This window comes from Peromyscus californicus, unplaced genomic scaffold, assembly GCF_007827085.1.
Source record: "Peromyscus californicus insignis strain IS unplaced genomic scaffold, ASM782708v3 Scaffold_10__1_contigs__length_136768540, whole genome shotgun sequence".
Taxonomy (NCBI): Eukaryota; Metazoa; Chordata; class Mammalia; order Rodentia; family Cricetidae; genus Peromyscus; species Peromyscus californicus.
In genome coordinates this window covers 118,696,649-118,713,601 of record NW_026294391.1, presented here as the reverse complement: position 1 = coordinate 118,713,601, position 16,953 = coordinate 118,696,649, and the positions used below count along the sequence as shown (strand labels likewise).

At 37.8% G+C, this 16,953-nt stretch overlaps 1 protein-coding gene across 3 annotated transcripts in view; it reads left to right on the top strand.

The window, feature by feature from the left end:
* Fgf13 (fibroblast growth factor 13) overlaps window positions 1–8,576 on the top strand; it is a 533,597-nt gene extending 525,021 nt beyond the window's left edge. For all 3 annotated transcript variants that reach the window (XM_052739895.1, XM_052739907.1, XM_052739901.1), the window contains 2 exons: window positions 3,143–3,341; window positions 7,114–8,576. In XM_052739895.1, the coding sequence (XP_052595855.1) occupies window positions 3,143–3,341; window positions 7,114–7,250 (336 nt within the window). In that variant the 3' untranslated portion in view covers window positions 7,251–8,576. The remainder of the gene's footprint in view (window positions 1–3,142; window positions 3,342–7,113) is intronic.
* The last annotated feature ends 8,377 nt before the right edge of the window (window positions 8,577–16,953 follow it).

Sequence of the window (16,953 nt, the reverse complement as noted above, 5' to 3'; positions counted from 1 at the left end):
AAGGACAGCGTTCATATTGTCAGCAATCAAAGCAAGGACAGTTCTTTGCCCAGCAGTCATTTTTGTGCCAAGAGGAAGACAAACATTCAAATAGAGTGTCTTAGAAGCCCAACATTCTCTTGAGAGTAGATCAGTGCTGCCAGGAGCAATCTTGTCTCATGTCAACAGAGTTCTAAGTTATCAAAACGTTTAAATGCCATATTCTCTAGGTCTATGAAGTGTTTGAAGATTACCTGTCCATCTGACATATGATTCTGTAAATCTGGAGAACCTAACTAACATAACTACAGAAATAACAAGCATTGGTGACTATAAATCTGTAAGTCTTATCTACCTAAATAACCTAAGGACTAAGGCTTTATATAAACAAGGTAAACAGTCTGTAAGCAAATGCACAGTAAAAGGACAATGATTTCAAAATTGTAACAATACATAAAATATCTTAAACAGAGGTAGAAATGTATAGTGTAATATGCAATATGACAACAATCTTTAATATTTATCAATATACAAGTATATTAAACAGGTATAACAATAGTAGGATAAATACAATTTTATATTTATATCAATATATAAAATATTTCAAATAGAAGTATGAACATGTGTACAATATGATGATTATAGTTTTGAATTTGTATCAATATACAAATTATTTTAAATAGGAATATAAAAATAGTTTACATTTGTATCAATATATAAGAATCCATAGCCGGGCGGTGGTGGCGCACGCCTTTAATCCCAGCACTCGGGAGGCAGAGGCAGACAGATCTCTGCGAGTTCGAGGCCAGCCTGGGCTACAGAGTGAGTTCCAGGAAAGGCGCAAAGCTACACAGAGAAACCCTGTCTCGAAAAACCTAAAAAAAATAAAAAAAATAAAAATAAAAATAAAAAAAGAATCCATATCAGTACAAATTAGCTAGGTTGATAGTTTGCTAAATTAGTTTATTAGTAGATACAATAATCTATTTTAATATCCTATACCTATCTAAGGGTATAGGAGAGACCATGCCCCAGGGGCATATATTTCAAGGTCATAAGCAGGTAGAGCAGTTACCTGCTACATCTCTAGAGCTGTGCTTCATTGTCATAGAACAGATATCCACTACAGGGAACCTTACTTTAAGAAAACTAATACGGGCTGGAGAGATGGCTCAGCCGTTAAAGGCTAGGCTCACAACCAAAAATATAAGAAAGCAAATACATCAGGAGAAAAGGAAGACCAATTGTGAGATCCATATAACAGTCTGCTGAAGAGGTCTTAAAGTCATATACTTGCTATAAATATGGAAGCTAAAGGCTGTGGCATCATGAAATAGCATGTGGATGAATGTAAACATCCCCTGGGTTTAAGTGTGAGAAACTGCAACTTGGTAGATTTCAGATACTGAAAGAAGAATGGAAGGGAGAAGTGGAGGATGGAATAAGTGCTGACCTGTGCCTCAGCTATTATTCTTTATTTCTGTGTTGAATTCTTTCCCATCCTTCAAGACTCAGATATAACGATCTCTTATGTCTATGAACATGTCCTTAGTGCCCTTGTCAGAATTAAGTCTGACTTCCCCCTCTCTTCTCAGACAATACATATCTTTTTATGGACTTTCTTTCTGTACTTATGGCAGCACATACATCTCATGCTCTAGTCATTTGTCTAACTTGATCATCTGCATCATTCAACAGATTTCTTTACAAATGATTTCTGAATTTTTATTAAAGGAAAATCTACTTTCCAGGGATGAATACTTTATCCAAGTAATGATTTAATTCACAAAGGACTCCAGAAGTTTTCCTCATCACTAGAGAAAATGTAGAGATTTTTCATCAAATGTCTTTGTAGACATACTTTGGCTTTCTCTGTGTTGAGAAATCCCATAAAGAGAAATTTTCAGAACCCATAAATAGAACTCTTTTAAGTTTCTGCCATGTGACAGTTGCCCCAGAAGTACATTTCTGCTTTAGTAGGTTGAATTTGCATGAATCCTAGGAGATCTATGGTGTGTACTCAGACTGAATGAAATAACCCCCAAAGATGCTCTGACCAAGTGCATTCTGCAGAGCAAATACGGACATCAAGCATATTGCTGAATGAGGCAGGGTTTAATAAAAAAGAAAAGAAAATTACTTGTATGCTTTCCTTTCTGAGAAATGCTGACAAATGTGTTCCCCTTCACTAAAGTAACTTTTAGAACATTTCAGATGTTGTTGCTCAGCTGGTGTGTATGCTGAGAATGATACTAAATATGAAAATGAAGTAAAAAAGAAACACAGAGACACAGTTTAGAAAAGACCACTGGCCTAGAAAATGGGCACAACAAAACAGGATTTGTAAACATTAGGCAAAATTATCAACTGTTGTTCCTGATAACATCTCAGCAAATTAGGGAAAAAATCTGATAACATCATTTCCTTGTAGAACTACTTTAGAAATCTAGGCAACCAGCACTGTAGTACTGCTTTAAGACTCAGGCAACTAGTAACAATACTATATGATAACCTGAGAATCTATTAAAAGGTAACCTGAGAATTTATTAAAAGTAATCACATGGCTGGTGAGATAGCTCAGCAGGCAGTCACTTTGCACACAAAGCCTAAATTCAGTCCCTGAAACATAAGTAAAAGTGAAAGGAGAAAATATATTTGTTTTTTGACCTCCACATCTGAGCCATACACATCACACACACACACACACACACACACACACACACACACACACACACACACACACACACACGATAATAGTACAAAAAGTAAATGCAAAACTAAATGTTAATTTTCTTTTATTTATTGTTGAGTCATACAAAGCTACTATAGCAGCTTTGTGCTCCTCTTTCAATCCTTTTGCTCTTGATTTAGTCCACCATACACTTATGTGGCTTGTCCAAATCTCTGCATTGCTTACTGCAAAGAGCCAATCACTGATCAACAGCATTTTTACTTCGGGTGTTCTCTTAAAATATCACATAAATTGCTACATATAGTTTTTTGGTTTCCAGTGATAATAACTTGTTCTATTCAAATAGGATACCCTTCATACAAGCTTTAACAAAGCATTATCTAAACTTCTGAATGGTATATTCTATCTATTCTGCTTGAAATTCATACCCTTATAAATACTGACTTTTTTGTTTATTTACTTTTGTTGCAGGAACATTTCACACCTGAGTGCAAATTCAAAGAATCAGTATTTGAAAATTATTATGTGACATACTCATCAATGATCTACCGTCAGCAGCAATCAGGCCGAGGGTGGTATCTGGGCCTGAACAAAGAAGGAGAGATCATGAAAGGCAACCATGTGAAGAAGAACAAGCCTGCAGCACATTTTCTGCCCAAACCACTGAAAGGTAAATTTGATACCCTATGGACTATGGATTCTTCTATGAAAACCACTAATTTCATTAAGTCTTGTTTGTGCTTTTGGGTGTAAAACATAATTCTTCCATATTAGGGCATCTACCCATAAATTTTCAAGCATTTCACAGCACTAAAAACCATCAAGACCAAAATGTAAAAACCATGCCAACATTCAAACACTGACAGTAGCATCTACTCTCATCTTAGCTTATCCATAGTAACACCTTTCTTAGAGGGAAGTACCTAAATTGCAAACTCAAGACAGCTAAGGACCCTAAATTATGCCAAAATGACTTGTAGAGACTAACCATGGAGTTCAGAATGTGTACATATTTAATCTTTATAGGAAAACCCCTTGGTCAATATAGCCTTAAGAATTTTCATTCTCAGTTTTTTTTAGATTAATAGGGAAATAAAGGAGAGAGAACTATTATCTTAGGGTTTCTGTTGCTGTAATAAAACACCATAGCCTAAGACAACTTGGGGAGGAAAGGCTATATTTAATCTTATACTTCCACATCACAGTCCATCATCAATGGAAGTCAGTACAAGAACTCAAACAGGGCAGGAATCTGGAGGCAGGAGCTGATGCAGAGGGCATGGAGAGGTGCTGCTTACTGGCTTGCTCCTCACGGCTTGCCCAACCTGCTTTCTTATAGCACCAAGGACCACCAGCTCAGCCTTATTTCTTATAGTACCCAGAACCACTAGCCCAGGGTGGCACTGCCCACAGTGGTCTGGATCCTCCTATGTCAATCATCAATCAAGGAAATGCTCCACAGGTTTACCTGTCCAGTTTAGAGGGTACATTTACTTAGCTGAGGGCTTTTCTTTCTAAATGGTTCTACCTTGTGTCCAATTGACATAAAACTAGCCAGCACAATTGACTCCTTATCAACTTGATACACAAATACATCACAACTCAACTAGAAACTTTCCTTTCTTATTTGTCCCCATGATGCCATATTAATATTAGTATCCCAGTGTAAAACATTCCAAATTTTTTAAAGTTCCATGGTCTTTAAATTTTCAAACATTTTAAAAGTTCAGTCTCTTCAAAACATCCAACATCTCTTTCAAGTTCAAAGTTTCTCTGAAATATCTAAAGTCTCTAAAATACCAAACTCACTCTAAAATAGTCTTAACTGTGAGCTTTTGTAAAATCAAAAACAAATTATATACTTTCTTACTATAAGAAGGAATAACCGTAGGATAGTCACAATCAAATCAATGCAAAACAAATATTAAACAATGTGAAAAGTTCAGTGTTAGATGTTCGGGACACATTTATGATGTGCTCCAAAATGCCCTGGGAGCAGCACTTCTTGAAGCCTTGCTATTCACAGCACACACAACCTGTTTTCTAGGCTCAATCTGGCTCTGCTCCACAGCTGGTGCTCTTCTTGATGGTTATCCCATGTTACTAACATCTCCAAAATGTTGGGATCTCTATTCCACCTTCGCTGCACTTTCAACAATAGCCTCTCTTGGGCTCTTCTCTTTAGGGACTCTTACCCTGCACATGGTGTCAATCCTCAATGTTTCTCAATGACCCCTTCAATTCTGGGGCTTCTACTTCAATTGAAACTACACATTCACCAGTGGCCTCTCCTGGCCTCTCACAATGCAAAACCTTAGCTTCTCTCTATGAACCCTTCATGCCTTCAAAACTAGTAACACATGGTAAACACATATCATCAATTTTGGTTGCCAGCACAAGATACAGCCTTGGCCACCTTTGGATCATAGCTCTGTGTACTGACCCTAAGGAAACACTTCTCAAAAGATTTTGCCTCAGCAATGCTAGTATCTTCTTAATTACATCTGATTCTTTAGCCCCAGTTGACAGGTATCATTTGTCCCAACAAAGCAAAAGCATTACTTTGGTGGGTCTTAATTCAAACTATCAAATGGCTCATAGAGTCTTTAGGGGACACTCAAAACTTCCCTCTGAAACTTCACAAGACAGGACTCCATCATCTGCATTGATCTCAGGTCTATATTCTTTGTTCCCACAACAACTCACTAAGTTCTAAACAATCAATGGCTTTTCCAGCCCAACATTCCAAAGTTCACAGTCCTCCCCAAAACATGCTCAAGTCTGTCACAGCAATACCTAATGATCTGGTGCCAATTTCTGTTTTAGTAAGGATTACTATTGCTGAGATAAAACACCATTACCAAAAACAACTTGGGGAGGAAAGGGTTTATTTCACTTCCACATCACAGCCCATCATTAAAGGAGGTCAAGGCAGGAACCTAGAGGCAAGAATTAAAGCTAAGGTTATAGAGAAATGTTGTTTAGTGGTTTGTTCAGCCTGCTTTCTGATAGCACCCATGACCACCAGTTCAGTGGTGGCACCAGTCACACACCCTCCCACATCCTCCCACTATAGGAAGCCTACAGTCCAGTCTCCTGGAGGCATTTTCTTAATGAAGGTTTCCTCTTCCAAAATAACTCTAGCTTGTGTCAGGTTGACACAAAACTAGTCAGAATAGTTATAAAAAGAAACTGGGAAATAGCAATATTAGCAGGGAGACATAGTGAAGAGACAGACAATAGAAATAAAATAGAAGAGATTGCCCACCTGAGATTACAGTAGAGGCTTAAAAGTACTACCCATCCCCTTACACACCACACATGCACACACGTTGAAATAAGTGCCACGTTGTGTTGTACAACTCATTTTCTGGGCCAAAATATCTGAGTTCAAGTTGCAGGTTCATTTTGTAGTAACTGGATGGTTGGATTGTGTTTATTTGTTTGTTTGCTTGCTTGTTTGTTGTTTGTTTGAAACAGAGTCTCACCTGTGTAGCTGGTGCTTTCTTGTTCCAGTTGGCCTCAAATTCATGATCTTCCTTCCTCAACCTCCAAAAATGCCAGCATTATAGGCATTGCCACTGTGCCCCGCTGTTAACTGAATGGTCTTGTAATGTTACTTACCTACATGTGCCTCATGATCATCAGTAAAATATAAGTAAGAGAATTCGATGGGCTACTTAATGATACCAGAGCAGCCTAGGCTACAGTGAGACCCTGTCTCTAATAAAAATGAGTGTTTTCTATCATAGACTTTTTACAAGGACAGTGAACTTAATATCTAACACACTGTATTTCACACGTATGTGCTAGTACTATGATTTATAGCCCAATAATAATAACTGTTACCATTTATTGTCCTAAGAATCATACTAATGCTTTTAATCTTAGAGAGTTTCATTTAAAGTATGGCAGAAATCAATGTTTTAAAATGTGTAAATTTTTAACATTAAGTTTCACAGTGTGTTATAGATTATATTTAAACTTCTGAGAGCTTTATTAAATGTGTTTCCATTATTCCTTGCACATAAAACTGTAAGTGATAGAAGTTAGGTATTAAAATGTGCTATGAATTACTATATGAGGACTAGAATTCATTTAATCTAGTTTCATCCATGCTGCTAAGTACTTGTGTGTTTGTCTTAAGGCATAGAAACTTAGACACCAAAACAAAATTTTTCTTTGTCTTTTTTGTCTTTGTTTCTTTCCAATTATCAAAATTAAATCTTTTGCTAAATAAAAGCTACTTATTGTGTATAAAATATTACAAAATATGTATACACTGTAGAATGGCTAAGTTGAGATGATGAGCATGAGCTTTGCTTCCTGGACTTAAAAGTTTTAAAACAAGAACACCTAGGATCTATTGTTGAAATTTGGAACAGTGTAATGCATTAGTGTGCCCCTTTAAAGGCCTTTTCCACCATCTCTGTGCTTTTCAGTGGCCATGTATAAGGAGCCGTCTCTGCACGATCTCACGGAGTTCTCCCGATCTGGAAGTGGGACCCCGACCAAGAGCAGAAGCGTCTCCGGTGTCCTGAATGGAGGCAAATCCATGAGCCACAATGAATCAACGTAGCCAGTGAGGGCAAAACGAGGGCTCTATAACAGAACCTTACCTCCAGGTGCTGTTGAATTCTTCTAGCAGTCCTTCATCCAAAAGTTCAAACTTATCAGTGAGGTTTACCAAACATACAGGCAGAGTTCCCTATTCTATCTGCCATTACACCTTGCTATCATCCATACTAAAGCCCCCATAATTTAGATTGAGCTTGTGCAAAAGAATGCCAAGCATTATCAATGAACTAAATCTGGAAGAAGGACTGCCAAATTTTCTCATGATCTCACCTATACTTTGGGGATAACACAGCAAAAAATATTTCACAGCACTAACGCTGGTCAATTTGCATCCCAACAAGAAAATTTAAAAGACCACAATCATTCTTTAAAAAAAAAACAACAAAATAAAATTAACTGCTTAAATGTTTTGTAGGGGCAAACGAATTCTGTGAACCGTGTTGTTTTCTTGGCTTCATGTTTTCTATCTATGCTTGATTCAAATGTACTCTTTAATATAGTGAAACTGTATGATTTCTGAAATTCAATGGTTCTATTGACTCACTTAATCCAAATCAACCAAATTCAGGGTTGAATCTGAATTGGCATCTCAGGCTCAAGGTGACAGTATTCTTAGGATTTTTCCTCTCTCTCCCTCACCCTCCCCACCTCTCTTCCTCCTCCGCCTCCCATTCTCTCTATCTCCCTTTCTTTTTTGTTGTTGATTAGAACTGTAGCATTCTGGTCAAGTTCTTGTGCTGTACTTTGTGCGTAGAAATTGAGTTGTACCGTCAACCCCAGTCAGTAAAGATAAGTTGAGACAAGATTATCCTCAAGTGTAGAGTTCTCTCGATTCCATTCGTGTATCACATTAATCTATTGTTGTGGAACTGTGGAACAGTGCTGTTGTCTTTTGTGTTGTTCACATATGAACTGTCTCATCTGTACATGTACAAGTCCTCCCGTCGTTGTATTTGGCACGTGAACACTGTATTGTGTACAAGGAAATGTTAAGACTGGTTCCCCCTAAACAACATATATTATACATGCTACTGGACAAGTGTTTAAGACTTAGCTAGGTTTCCATTTAGATCTTCATATCTGTTGCATGGAAGAAAGTTGGAATCTTGGCATAGAGTTGCATGATATGTAAGATTTTGTGCATTAATAATTGTTAAAATCTGTGTTCCAAAAGTGGACATAGCATGTACAGGCAGTTTTCTGCCCTGTGCACAAAACGTTAAAAAAGTTGTTTAATATTTGTTGTTGTATACCCAAATACGCACCGAATAAACTCTTTATATTCATTCAAAGAAAAAAATAAACTTCAATGTGTATTTGTTATCCATTATGTGCCATCAAGTATATTAGAAACTGGACTTAAACACTGAATTTCATAGATAAGGCCTCTAAGTTCAGAGAAGCTACAGTATAGACATCTGTGTTCGTATGAACACAAGTCTTTAAAGTGTGCTTCTTAATCTTAAACTTTCAGATTGATACTGAAGAATCCTCACTGTCATTCAGCAAAGAAAGTGTACAAGGATCTGTGGTTAGTCGTTCCTTTTGCATTCACAGTGCCTTCGCTGTCCCTTTGGCTCATTTCTCTTCTCTGTAGCTAAAGTTTTCTCCATCTGGGAAAATAGAAGGAAAATCGAAGCCTTTTTTCCTGTGGATGCCTTTGATCTAGCCCCCCAGAGATGCTATGTCTGATAGTGAAGGCTTTGTGGGTAGTCAGCATGGGAAGAGTGGTGGAGCAAAGCAAACAAGGGGGTGTGTTTCAAAGCATGTGTGACATAGTTACCATGGCACAAACAGTTTTGCAGACAGATAGGATTCCCAAGATGTTTGGGCCAGATTTAGTAGAAGCTCCTCACCGGTCTCAGCCCAGTCACTTTGTGACTCCATCTTAAGGCCTGCTCTGCTGGCTTCATCTGGCCTGAGCGCTGAAGCACAATCAGGAGGTAAGGCACTTGCCTGTCTGGAACTCAAGATGTTGTATAAACACCACTAGACTCACTTTGCTCCCTCTGCTCATCTCCCTTGGTCCAAGCACCTTAATATTGTTTTTGGCTGTTTGGGTTGCTGGTCTTATTTTTTTCATTATTCAGGAACATGTTAAGTCTATTGGTCATAAACGTGTCAGCACTTTGTTGTGTCAGTACAAAAGAGTGAAAATGCCCAGAAAGAAAGTGTACTCTCAGAGAGTTCTCCTTGAGCTACCTTGTTTTTCATTTTGTTTTGTTTTGTTCAAGAAAGGTCTCATTATGTAGCCACAGCTGGCCTGGAATCCACTATAGTAGACCAGGCTGGCCTTGAACTCACTGCTATCTATTTGGGTCTTCTTGAAGTTGTTTTGAACAGTTTGTATTCATTAAAAGAAGTAAACAAAGAATTCAGAATTGTCTATAAGTAGTGGTGGTGCTTGTCCATGCTTTACTGCACATATATTCACACATTCTTCATGGCAAAAATATTGGTCCTACCACATGCTTCATGAAATTAAAAACATAAAAAGGCTCTATGATGAAACAAAAGACTGAAAACACTGTTACTTCTCCAACTTTCACACATAGTCAAGAGCGCCTAGGATGTTCAGAAATCCTGGATTCTAGTTTACAGCGGGGCCAAGACTTTGAATTTCTATCCAGTTCCTGTGTTTTACTGAAGATGCAGTCTTCCCCTCCTTGAGTTAAAAGTGTGTGTGAGTCCATTGCATGCTGCAGAGCCCCCAGGTTAAGTAAGGAGCTCTGCTTAACTTAAAAAAAAATAGGAAAAGGCTGACTACAGAGCCCTATTTTCACAGAGCACCTATTAGCACCACAGTAGAGGGGTGGCCCTCAAGCTTTTTGTCAGTCCTAGAATCCCACTGTAGTGGTTATACATTTGCATGGCTTTAAACTGGCTCTGAGAAATCTCCTGCATTGGGTATTGGCCATAGTTTGAAAAAACAATGTTCTATGGCATAGCACCTGACCTCACATTACCATAGGGAATACATATCTAACCCTTACACTGTGTAGAGCCTAGAATCAAATGTGGAAAAGATTATTTTCTTCATGCTAATTGCAATTCTTTGAAAATAAAATAAGCTCTCCTTCCAACCAGGAGTTTTGTTGGTAGCCCAAGAGGGCTCAGGTACATGTTTCCAAGTATCCATTTCCCAAGTGAATATGTGGAGAGGGTGAATATCTAATAAGATCATCTTCCCATCTGTAGAGGCTGATTATAATCATTCTGTGCATGAGTGGTGGTAGACTCAAAACAGATAATCACTTCGAATAAATTTCATCCTAAAGTGCCTTAAAAGCCTCATAAACTGAAGTGCACTATTCCTGGGTTAAATTGAAAGGTGTTCTCACTGGGATGTTTCAGAAACATCTAGCTTTCTACCAAGAGTCTCATAAATGAAATCTATACACTGTCTATCATATTTTCTAAATTCTTTTAACCTCTATTCAAAGCCAGCTCCACAATTTAGGAATTTAGGATTATGGCAGAATCTCACTAGCTAGTACCGTAACCTAGACTGGGTTATAGTAGTGCCATAAGATACAATGATTTCTAGTTACAATTAGAATTGGTGAGTTGTAGCTAGAATAGCACACTATAACCTCAAATTCATAATCATATTTATACAACTTGTCATGACTCTATCCACAAAACATTGTACCATGATATGGCCTGATGCATTAGTTATCCTGGAATAAAAAATACCTAGATATCCTGAAATGAAATTACCTGGTTACTATGCAAAATTTCTCTATAGCCTCAGGTATACTTTTCCCTTTTAATTATTAAGAATCCTATAGGCAGTAGTGCACTCAAAATTTGCCTGCATATTGAATGACAGAGAAAGATTGCATAGTACTCCTGGGACCAAATGAACCATCTGCCCCCAGCCACCTGAATAGCTAGGACTAATAGCATATGCCATAATGTCTGTTTTCTACAAGGCCATTATTTTGTCATACTGATGATTAGACCCAAGGCCTGGTGAATTCTAGGTAAATTACTACTGAGCTGTATGCACAGTCCTCTGTATAGACATTCAGTTGCTTTTTATTGTTGTTTTTATTTGTTTGGTTAGTTTGAGGGTTTTTTATTGAGAGTTTCATACAATGTATTTTTGTATGATATTTTGTGTTCTGACAAATAAAGCTTGCCTGGAGATCAGAGGGCAGAGCTAGTCACTAGTTAACCATAGAGTCAGGCAGTGGTGGCACATACTTTTAATCCCAGCCCTAGGGAGGTGGAGACAGGAATATAAGGAAGGAAGAGCAAGGATCTGGCCCTTTCCTTCTGAAGATTCGTAGAGACAGGATCCTTGCCTTTTGGTCTGAGGAATCATAGAGGTAAGAAGTCTCTCTAGGTGGCTAGTTGCTCTGCTTCTCTGATCTTTTAGCTTTCACCCTAATATCTGACTCTGGGTTTTTATTGTTAAGATTAATTAGATTCACAGTTCATCTGGCATCAAACTTTTGAGGCACGAATTCACAAAAATAAAAAAAAAAGGCGCTTGGCTGTGGCTTTGCAGCCACTGGCACACGCATTAGCTGCATGCAGGGGCTCCTGCCAGAGTCACCACCTGCTAGGTTTTCCTGTCTTTTTTCCCCAATCCTCTGAGCAAGTTTGAGATTTTTCTGTTGCAGCATCTCTGCAACAAACTTCACAGGCATTTGGACGCCAAATGCCACTGGAGTTAGCCAAGGGCAGAGTTAGCCGCTAGTTAACCACAGAGGCCAGGTAGTGGTGGCACACACCTTTAATCCCAGCACTTGGGAGGAGGAAGCAGGAAGATCAGGAGTTCAGGGCCACCTTGGACTACACCAGATCAAACCAGTCTAAAAGAGAAACAGAGCCCTGGGTGGTGGTGGCACATGCCTTTAATCCCAGTGCTAGGGAGGTGGAGACAGGAATATAAGGCAGGTGGAGATGGGATCTCACCCCCTTTTCGGTCTGAGGAGTCAGAGAGGTAAGAGGTGACTGTGGCTGCTCCTTTGCTTCTCTAATCTTTCAGCTTTTACCCCGATATCTGACTCTGGGATTTTATTATTAAGTCTAATTGGGACAGCGCTACAATGTATTTTGATCATATTTACTCTAGCTCCTCTCAGATATATAAATACCCTTCCCAATTTTCTGTCTTTTTTTTTATAACCCACCAAGTCCATCCAGTTCATGCTACTTAAATCTCATAAGTGGGGCCAACCATGTGAGCGCCTCCCCTAACCATGCTGGAATATTGACTGGCTTTATCTTTTACAAGTATAGTACAGGTAATCCTAGTTGCTGAGACTTCATGAGTGCAGAGGTACTGTCATATTGAGAAGGCATTGTTTAACTCTGATTCTCCCTGACCTTACTATCTTTACATCTACTCTACCACAATAGTCCCTGAGCCTTAGGAGGAATATGTATAAGTGTCCCATTTATGGCTGGTCACTCCACTGACACTTTATTCTCTGCACTTTGGCCACTTGCAAGTTGCTGCATTAATTGCTGTCTAATGCACAAAGAGCTGCACTAATCTATGTATATGAAGATGAATTTAAAAAGCTGTCTGATACTATGTCTATTCACCTGAACAATCATAGGAGGTTCATTTATGAGATGGGTGAACTTCCTTACCATTGGTTCTTGACCAGATTTACAATACTTTGTATTTCTGCTCATGGAGTGGACCTTAAATCCAATAGTATAGAGATCGGTTATCCCCATAACATTCACGCCACTATTGCACCCATAGGCGTATCTTGCCATGATAGTCACAGCTACATAAGATGATGATTTTTCCCAAGCAGCATGCATACCACCTTCCAGTTCTATGAAAGCTAGCTAGTCAAGACAGGTGGAAGCTGTATGTGGATGTTCTTGAAGAGGTTTATAACAGCTACAATTCTGCACGGGTCTTTCTAGAGCATGTAACATTCATGATGTTCAGCTTTAGAATTCTAAAATAACCCAACCCAATTTCTCAGCTTTTATATTTGTTTCAAATATTTCCTCCCTCTGTATAAATATCACACATGCACAAGCACAAACCCTCATGTGCCTCCCAAAGGACTTTGGTTGGAGACTGATCATAGGAAAACTAGAACAACCAGACTTAGAAATCCATGGTTCTCTGTCTTCAGAAGCAGTCCTGAATTTCCTTAAAATAAGGATTTACTCAGGTTTTTCCTACAATATATTAACATATTTGCATATATTTTGCACTCTAAATAATTATGTATATTTTTAAACACCTTTGTTTCCACTTCTACATGAGGCTAGCCATTAGAGTAAAAACATTGGGTGATGACTAAATGCAAACCCAACATCTTTGAATCAATTGCTCAGCTTGTTGTGCTGTGGATATTTATTAACTTATAGACTGTCACTGATGCACAGCACGTTACTGAGGTTTGGATAAAGCATCCACACAAAGATAAATGGATGGAAACAGAGTCGGTCATAGAGAAAAGGAGACATTCTGGAGTTTAGCAACAGGGAAATGTCTTTGTTTTCTGGAATTAATACAGTAGAATTCCAACTCTTCACATACGTAAAATTCTTTCACAGTCACCTTTGTACAAACTTGATATTTACAGGCCATGTGTTCGTTCACTCTTTGAACATTTCAATGGAGTAGTACTCAAACTCTGTCTTCCCTTTAATGTAAAATAGACAAGCTTGACCAATATTTGTGTGGTGATATTGTATCCCCCAATATATTGTGCACCTTAATAAACTTATCTGGGGTCAGAGAACAGAACAGCCACTAGATACAGAGGCCAGAAAATGGTGGCACACACGCCTTTAATCCTAGCATTCTGGAGGAAGATCTCCGTGAATTCAAAGCCACACTAGAAACAGCCAGGCGTGGTGACACATGCCTCTAATCCCAGGAAGTGATGGCAGGAAGCAGAAAGGTATATAAGGTGTGAGGACCAGGAACTAGAGCTGGTTAAGCTTTCAGGCTTTTGAGCAGCAGTTCAGCTGAGATCCATTCCGGATGAGGACACAGAGGTTTCCAGTTTGAGGAAACAGGATCAGCTGAGGAATTGGCAAGGTGAGGTTAGCTGTGGCCTGTTCTGTCTCTCTGATCTTTCAGCATTCACCCCAATATCTGGCCTCAGATTTGTTTTTATTAATAAGACCTTTTAAGATTCCTGCTACATATTTGAGCTTTACATATTTTTAAGGGCTTTCCAAATACATGACCATTAATTTAACCAACATACTAGCATTCCAGACATTGTGTGTGTGCATGTGTATTGGATCAGAAAACTAAATAAATCTTCTAGGAAGGTTTATCTAGAGAGAACTCATGTTCTTGGAGTCACAGTAACTACAATATCATGTGAATAAACTGTACAGAGGTTTAATTTTCTATAACCTCTAGATCTCTAAAATGATAGACAGGCATACAGATACCAAACTTGAGAGTGTGATGAATGCTGTAAAACTGTAGTGCACTCTAATGTGTAAAGATTGGATATATATAGCAAGCAATAGCACAAAGGAAAAGGGAAAGAGCAACATTTTGTGTGCAACTATGTTTAAGATTTGTTAACATGAAATGCACTGCTATAAGTTTAACATGTTAATTGAGAATCTGAGGACAAGGACCCATGTGGAAAGATGTATAGCAAGAAACTGCACGTGACTTAAAGTTAGACTAGAAAATAGCTGTACAGAACCCCCAAAAAGAGGCAGTGAAAAGGTGAAGATAAACAAAATAGTATTTAAAACAAATAGAAAATAAATATGAAGGGATGATAATATGGTTCAATGTTTCAATAAAGACATTTGCCACTGAGCCTGACATCCTGAGTTTGATTCCTAACCCCCACATGGTGGAGAGAACTGACTCTCAAAAGTTGTCCTATGGCCTCCACACATATTCCACAGCATGCACATGTGGTCAAACACAGAAAAGAGAGAAGGGGATGGAGAGAAGAAAATGACAAAATGTAACAGGAGAAATTCATTTTGTCTTCCATAGAAAGAGAAATATAGTTGAAATAGTTGAAAATAATTTATTACATATTTGATAATTAGAAGTTACAAGTTTTAAGCTTTTCCCTAGAAAGAAATTACAAGCATTGAATGATATGAAAATGTTAATTCCTCTTATTTGGTCATTACATATTGAATGGAATTTTCACACTGTACCAATAAAATGCACAAGTATCATAATTTTATTAACTGAAAAATTTACAGGATTGTCTATGGCACCAAATTCACAGATAAAAAGCAGTTATGAACTCTTTGATCCAGTTCATCTGATACTATTTTATATTCTATCAATGGATAACCCCCCCAAAAAATTAAGAAAACAATTCCACTCATTCCCTTCTTATTTCCTCTTCTATATTTATTTATTTATATGAGCTAATGAATTTCCTCATTCCTCTTCTACATATATTAATTTATTCATTTTTATGACCTAATGAGATTTAGAGCAGAAGAGTGTAATTGAAGGGAATAGGAGAGTGTAATTGGGGGTGACTATGCTAAAAAGTATATTGCATAGATGTATGAAAATGCCATGATGTAACCTATTTATATTCTATTATATATAATCATTGGATGTTAATCAAGTTTCTTTGAAAAGGATTTCACTCACAGTCCCATCAAAAATGGGTTTTCAACCTGTGGGTCATGACCACTTTGGAGGGTCAAACAACCCTTTCATAGGGATTGCATATCAGCTATTCTGCATATCAGATTACATTACATTACAATTCATATCAGTAGCAAAATTACAGTTTTGAAGTAGCAATACAAGTATTTTTATGATTGGGGGTTAGCACAACATGAAAAACTGTATTAAAGGGTCACAGCATTAGGAAGGTTGAGAACCACTGATCAAAAAAATTAAAACTCTTAAAATTAAAGAAGTGCAAGAGTTGTACACTGGAAACTATAAATCACTCTTGAAAGAAATGAAAACTACAATAAAATACAAAGTTAGGCCATGTTTGTGAATTAGAAGACCTCATATACTTTAAAGTTAACATGTATTCCCTCAATGGGTGGGATTTTATAGAAAATGAGGACCAATAGGGGGCGTAAGAAGAAGAAGGAAAAAAGAGAATTGTGTTATGAAGACTATTTTATTTTCTTATTTCTTCTGTGGATTCAGCTCCCTTGGCTACGGAGGCAGGCTAGAAACTCAAGCAGGAATTCACCCCAAACTTGCTTTACTCTAGAGGCCTGCTAACTCATTGGATAAGACCCACCCCCATTATCAAAGGTAATTTTGACTTGACATAATTGTAGATGTTAAGTCCATCTACAGTACTAACAGGGACACTGATGCTTGGTTGAATAAGAATTAAGCTACTATGTAAAACTAGCAATCACATTCTCCAAATTGAGCCATGACCTGATACAATTTGTCTGAAAATCCAAGCTGCTGATCTTGTATTAAAATGCAAGAATTTATCCTGAAAATCATGAGGAAAGAAAACACATGAGCCAAAATGAACACAAAATGCTTGGTAACTTGTTTGTATCACAAATAGAAATGATGTCAAATGCGTATTATTTATGTATTCACTTAAATCTCAGAACCCAAAACTTTAAACTTCTTAGAAGAAACCTAGGCATAAACCATTTATCATTTATTTATTTAGTTGCTTGAGAACTTAATGCATGTATATAATTTGTTTTGACCAAATAAACTCCCTATTCCTTCTCCCATAACACCCACCACTCTTCCCTCCCAACTTATT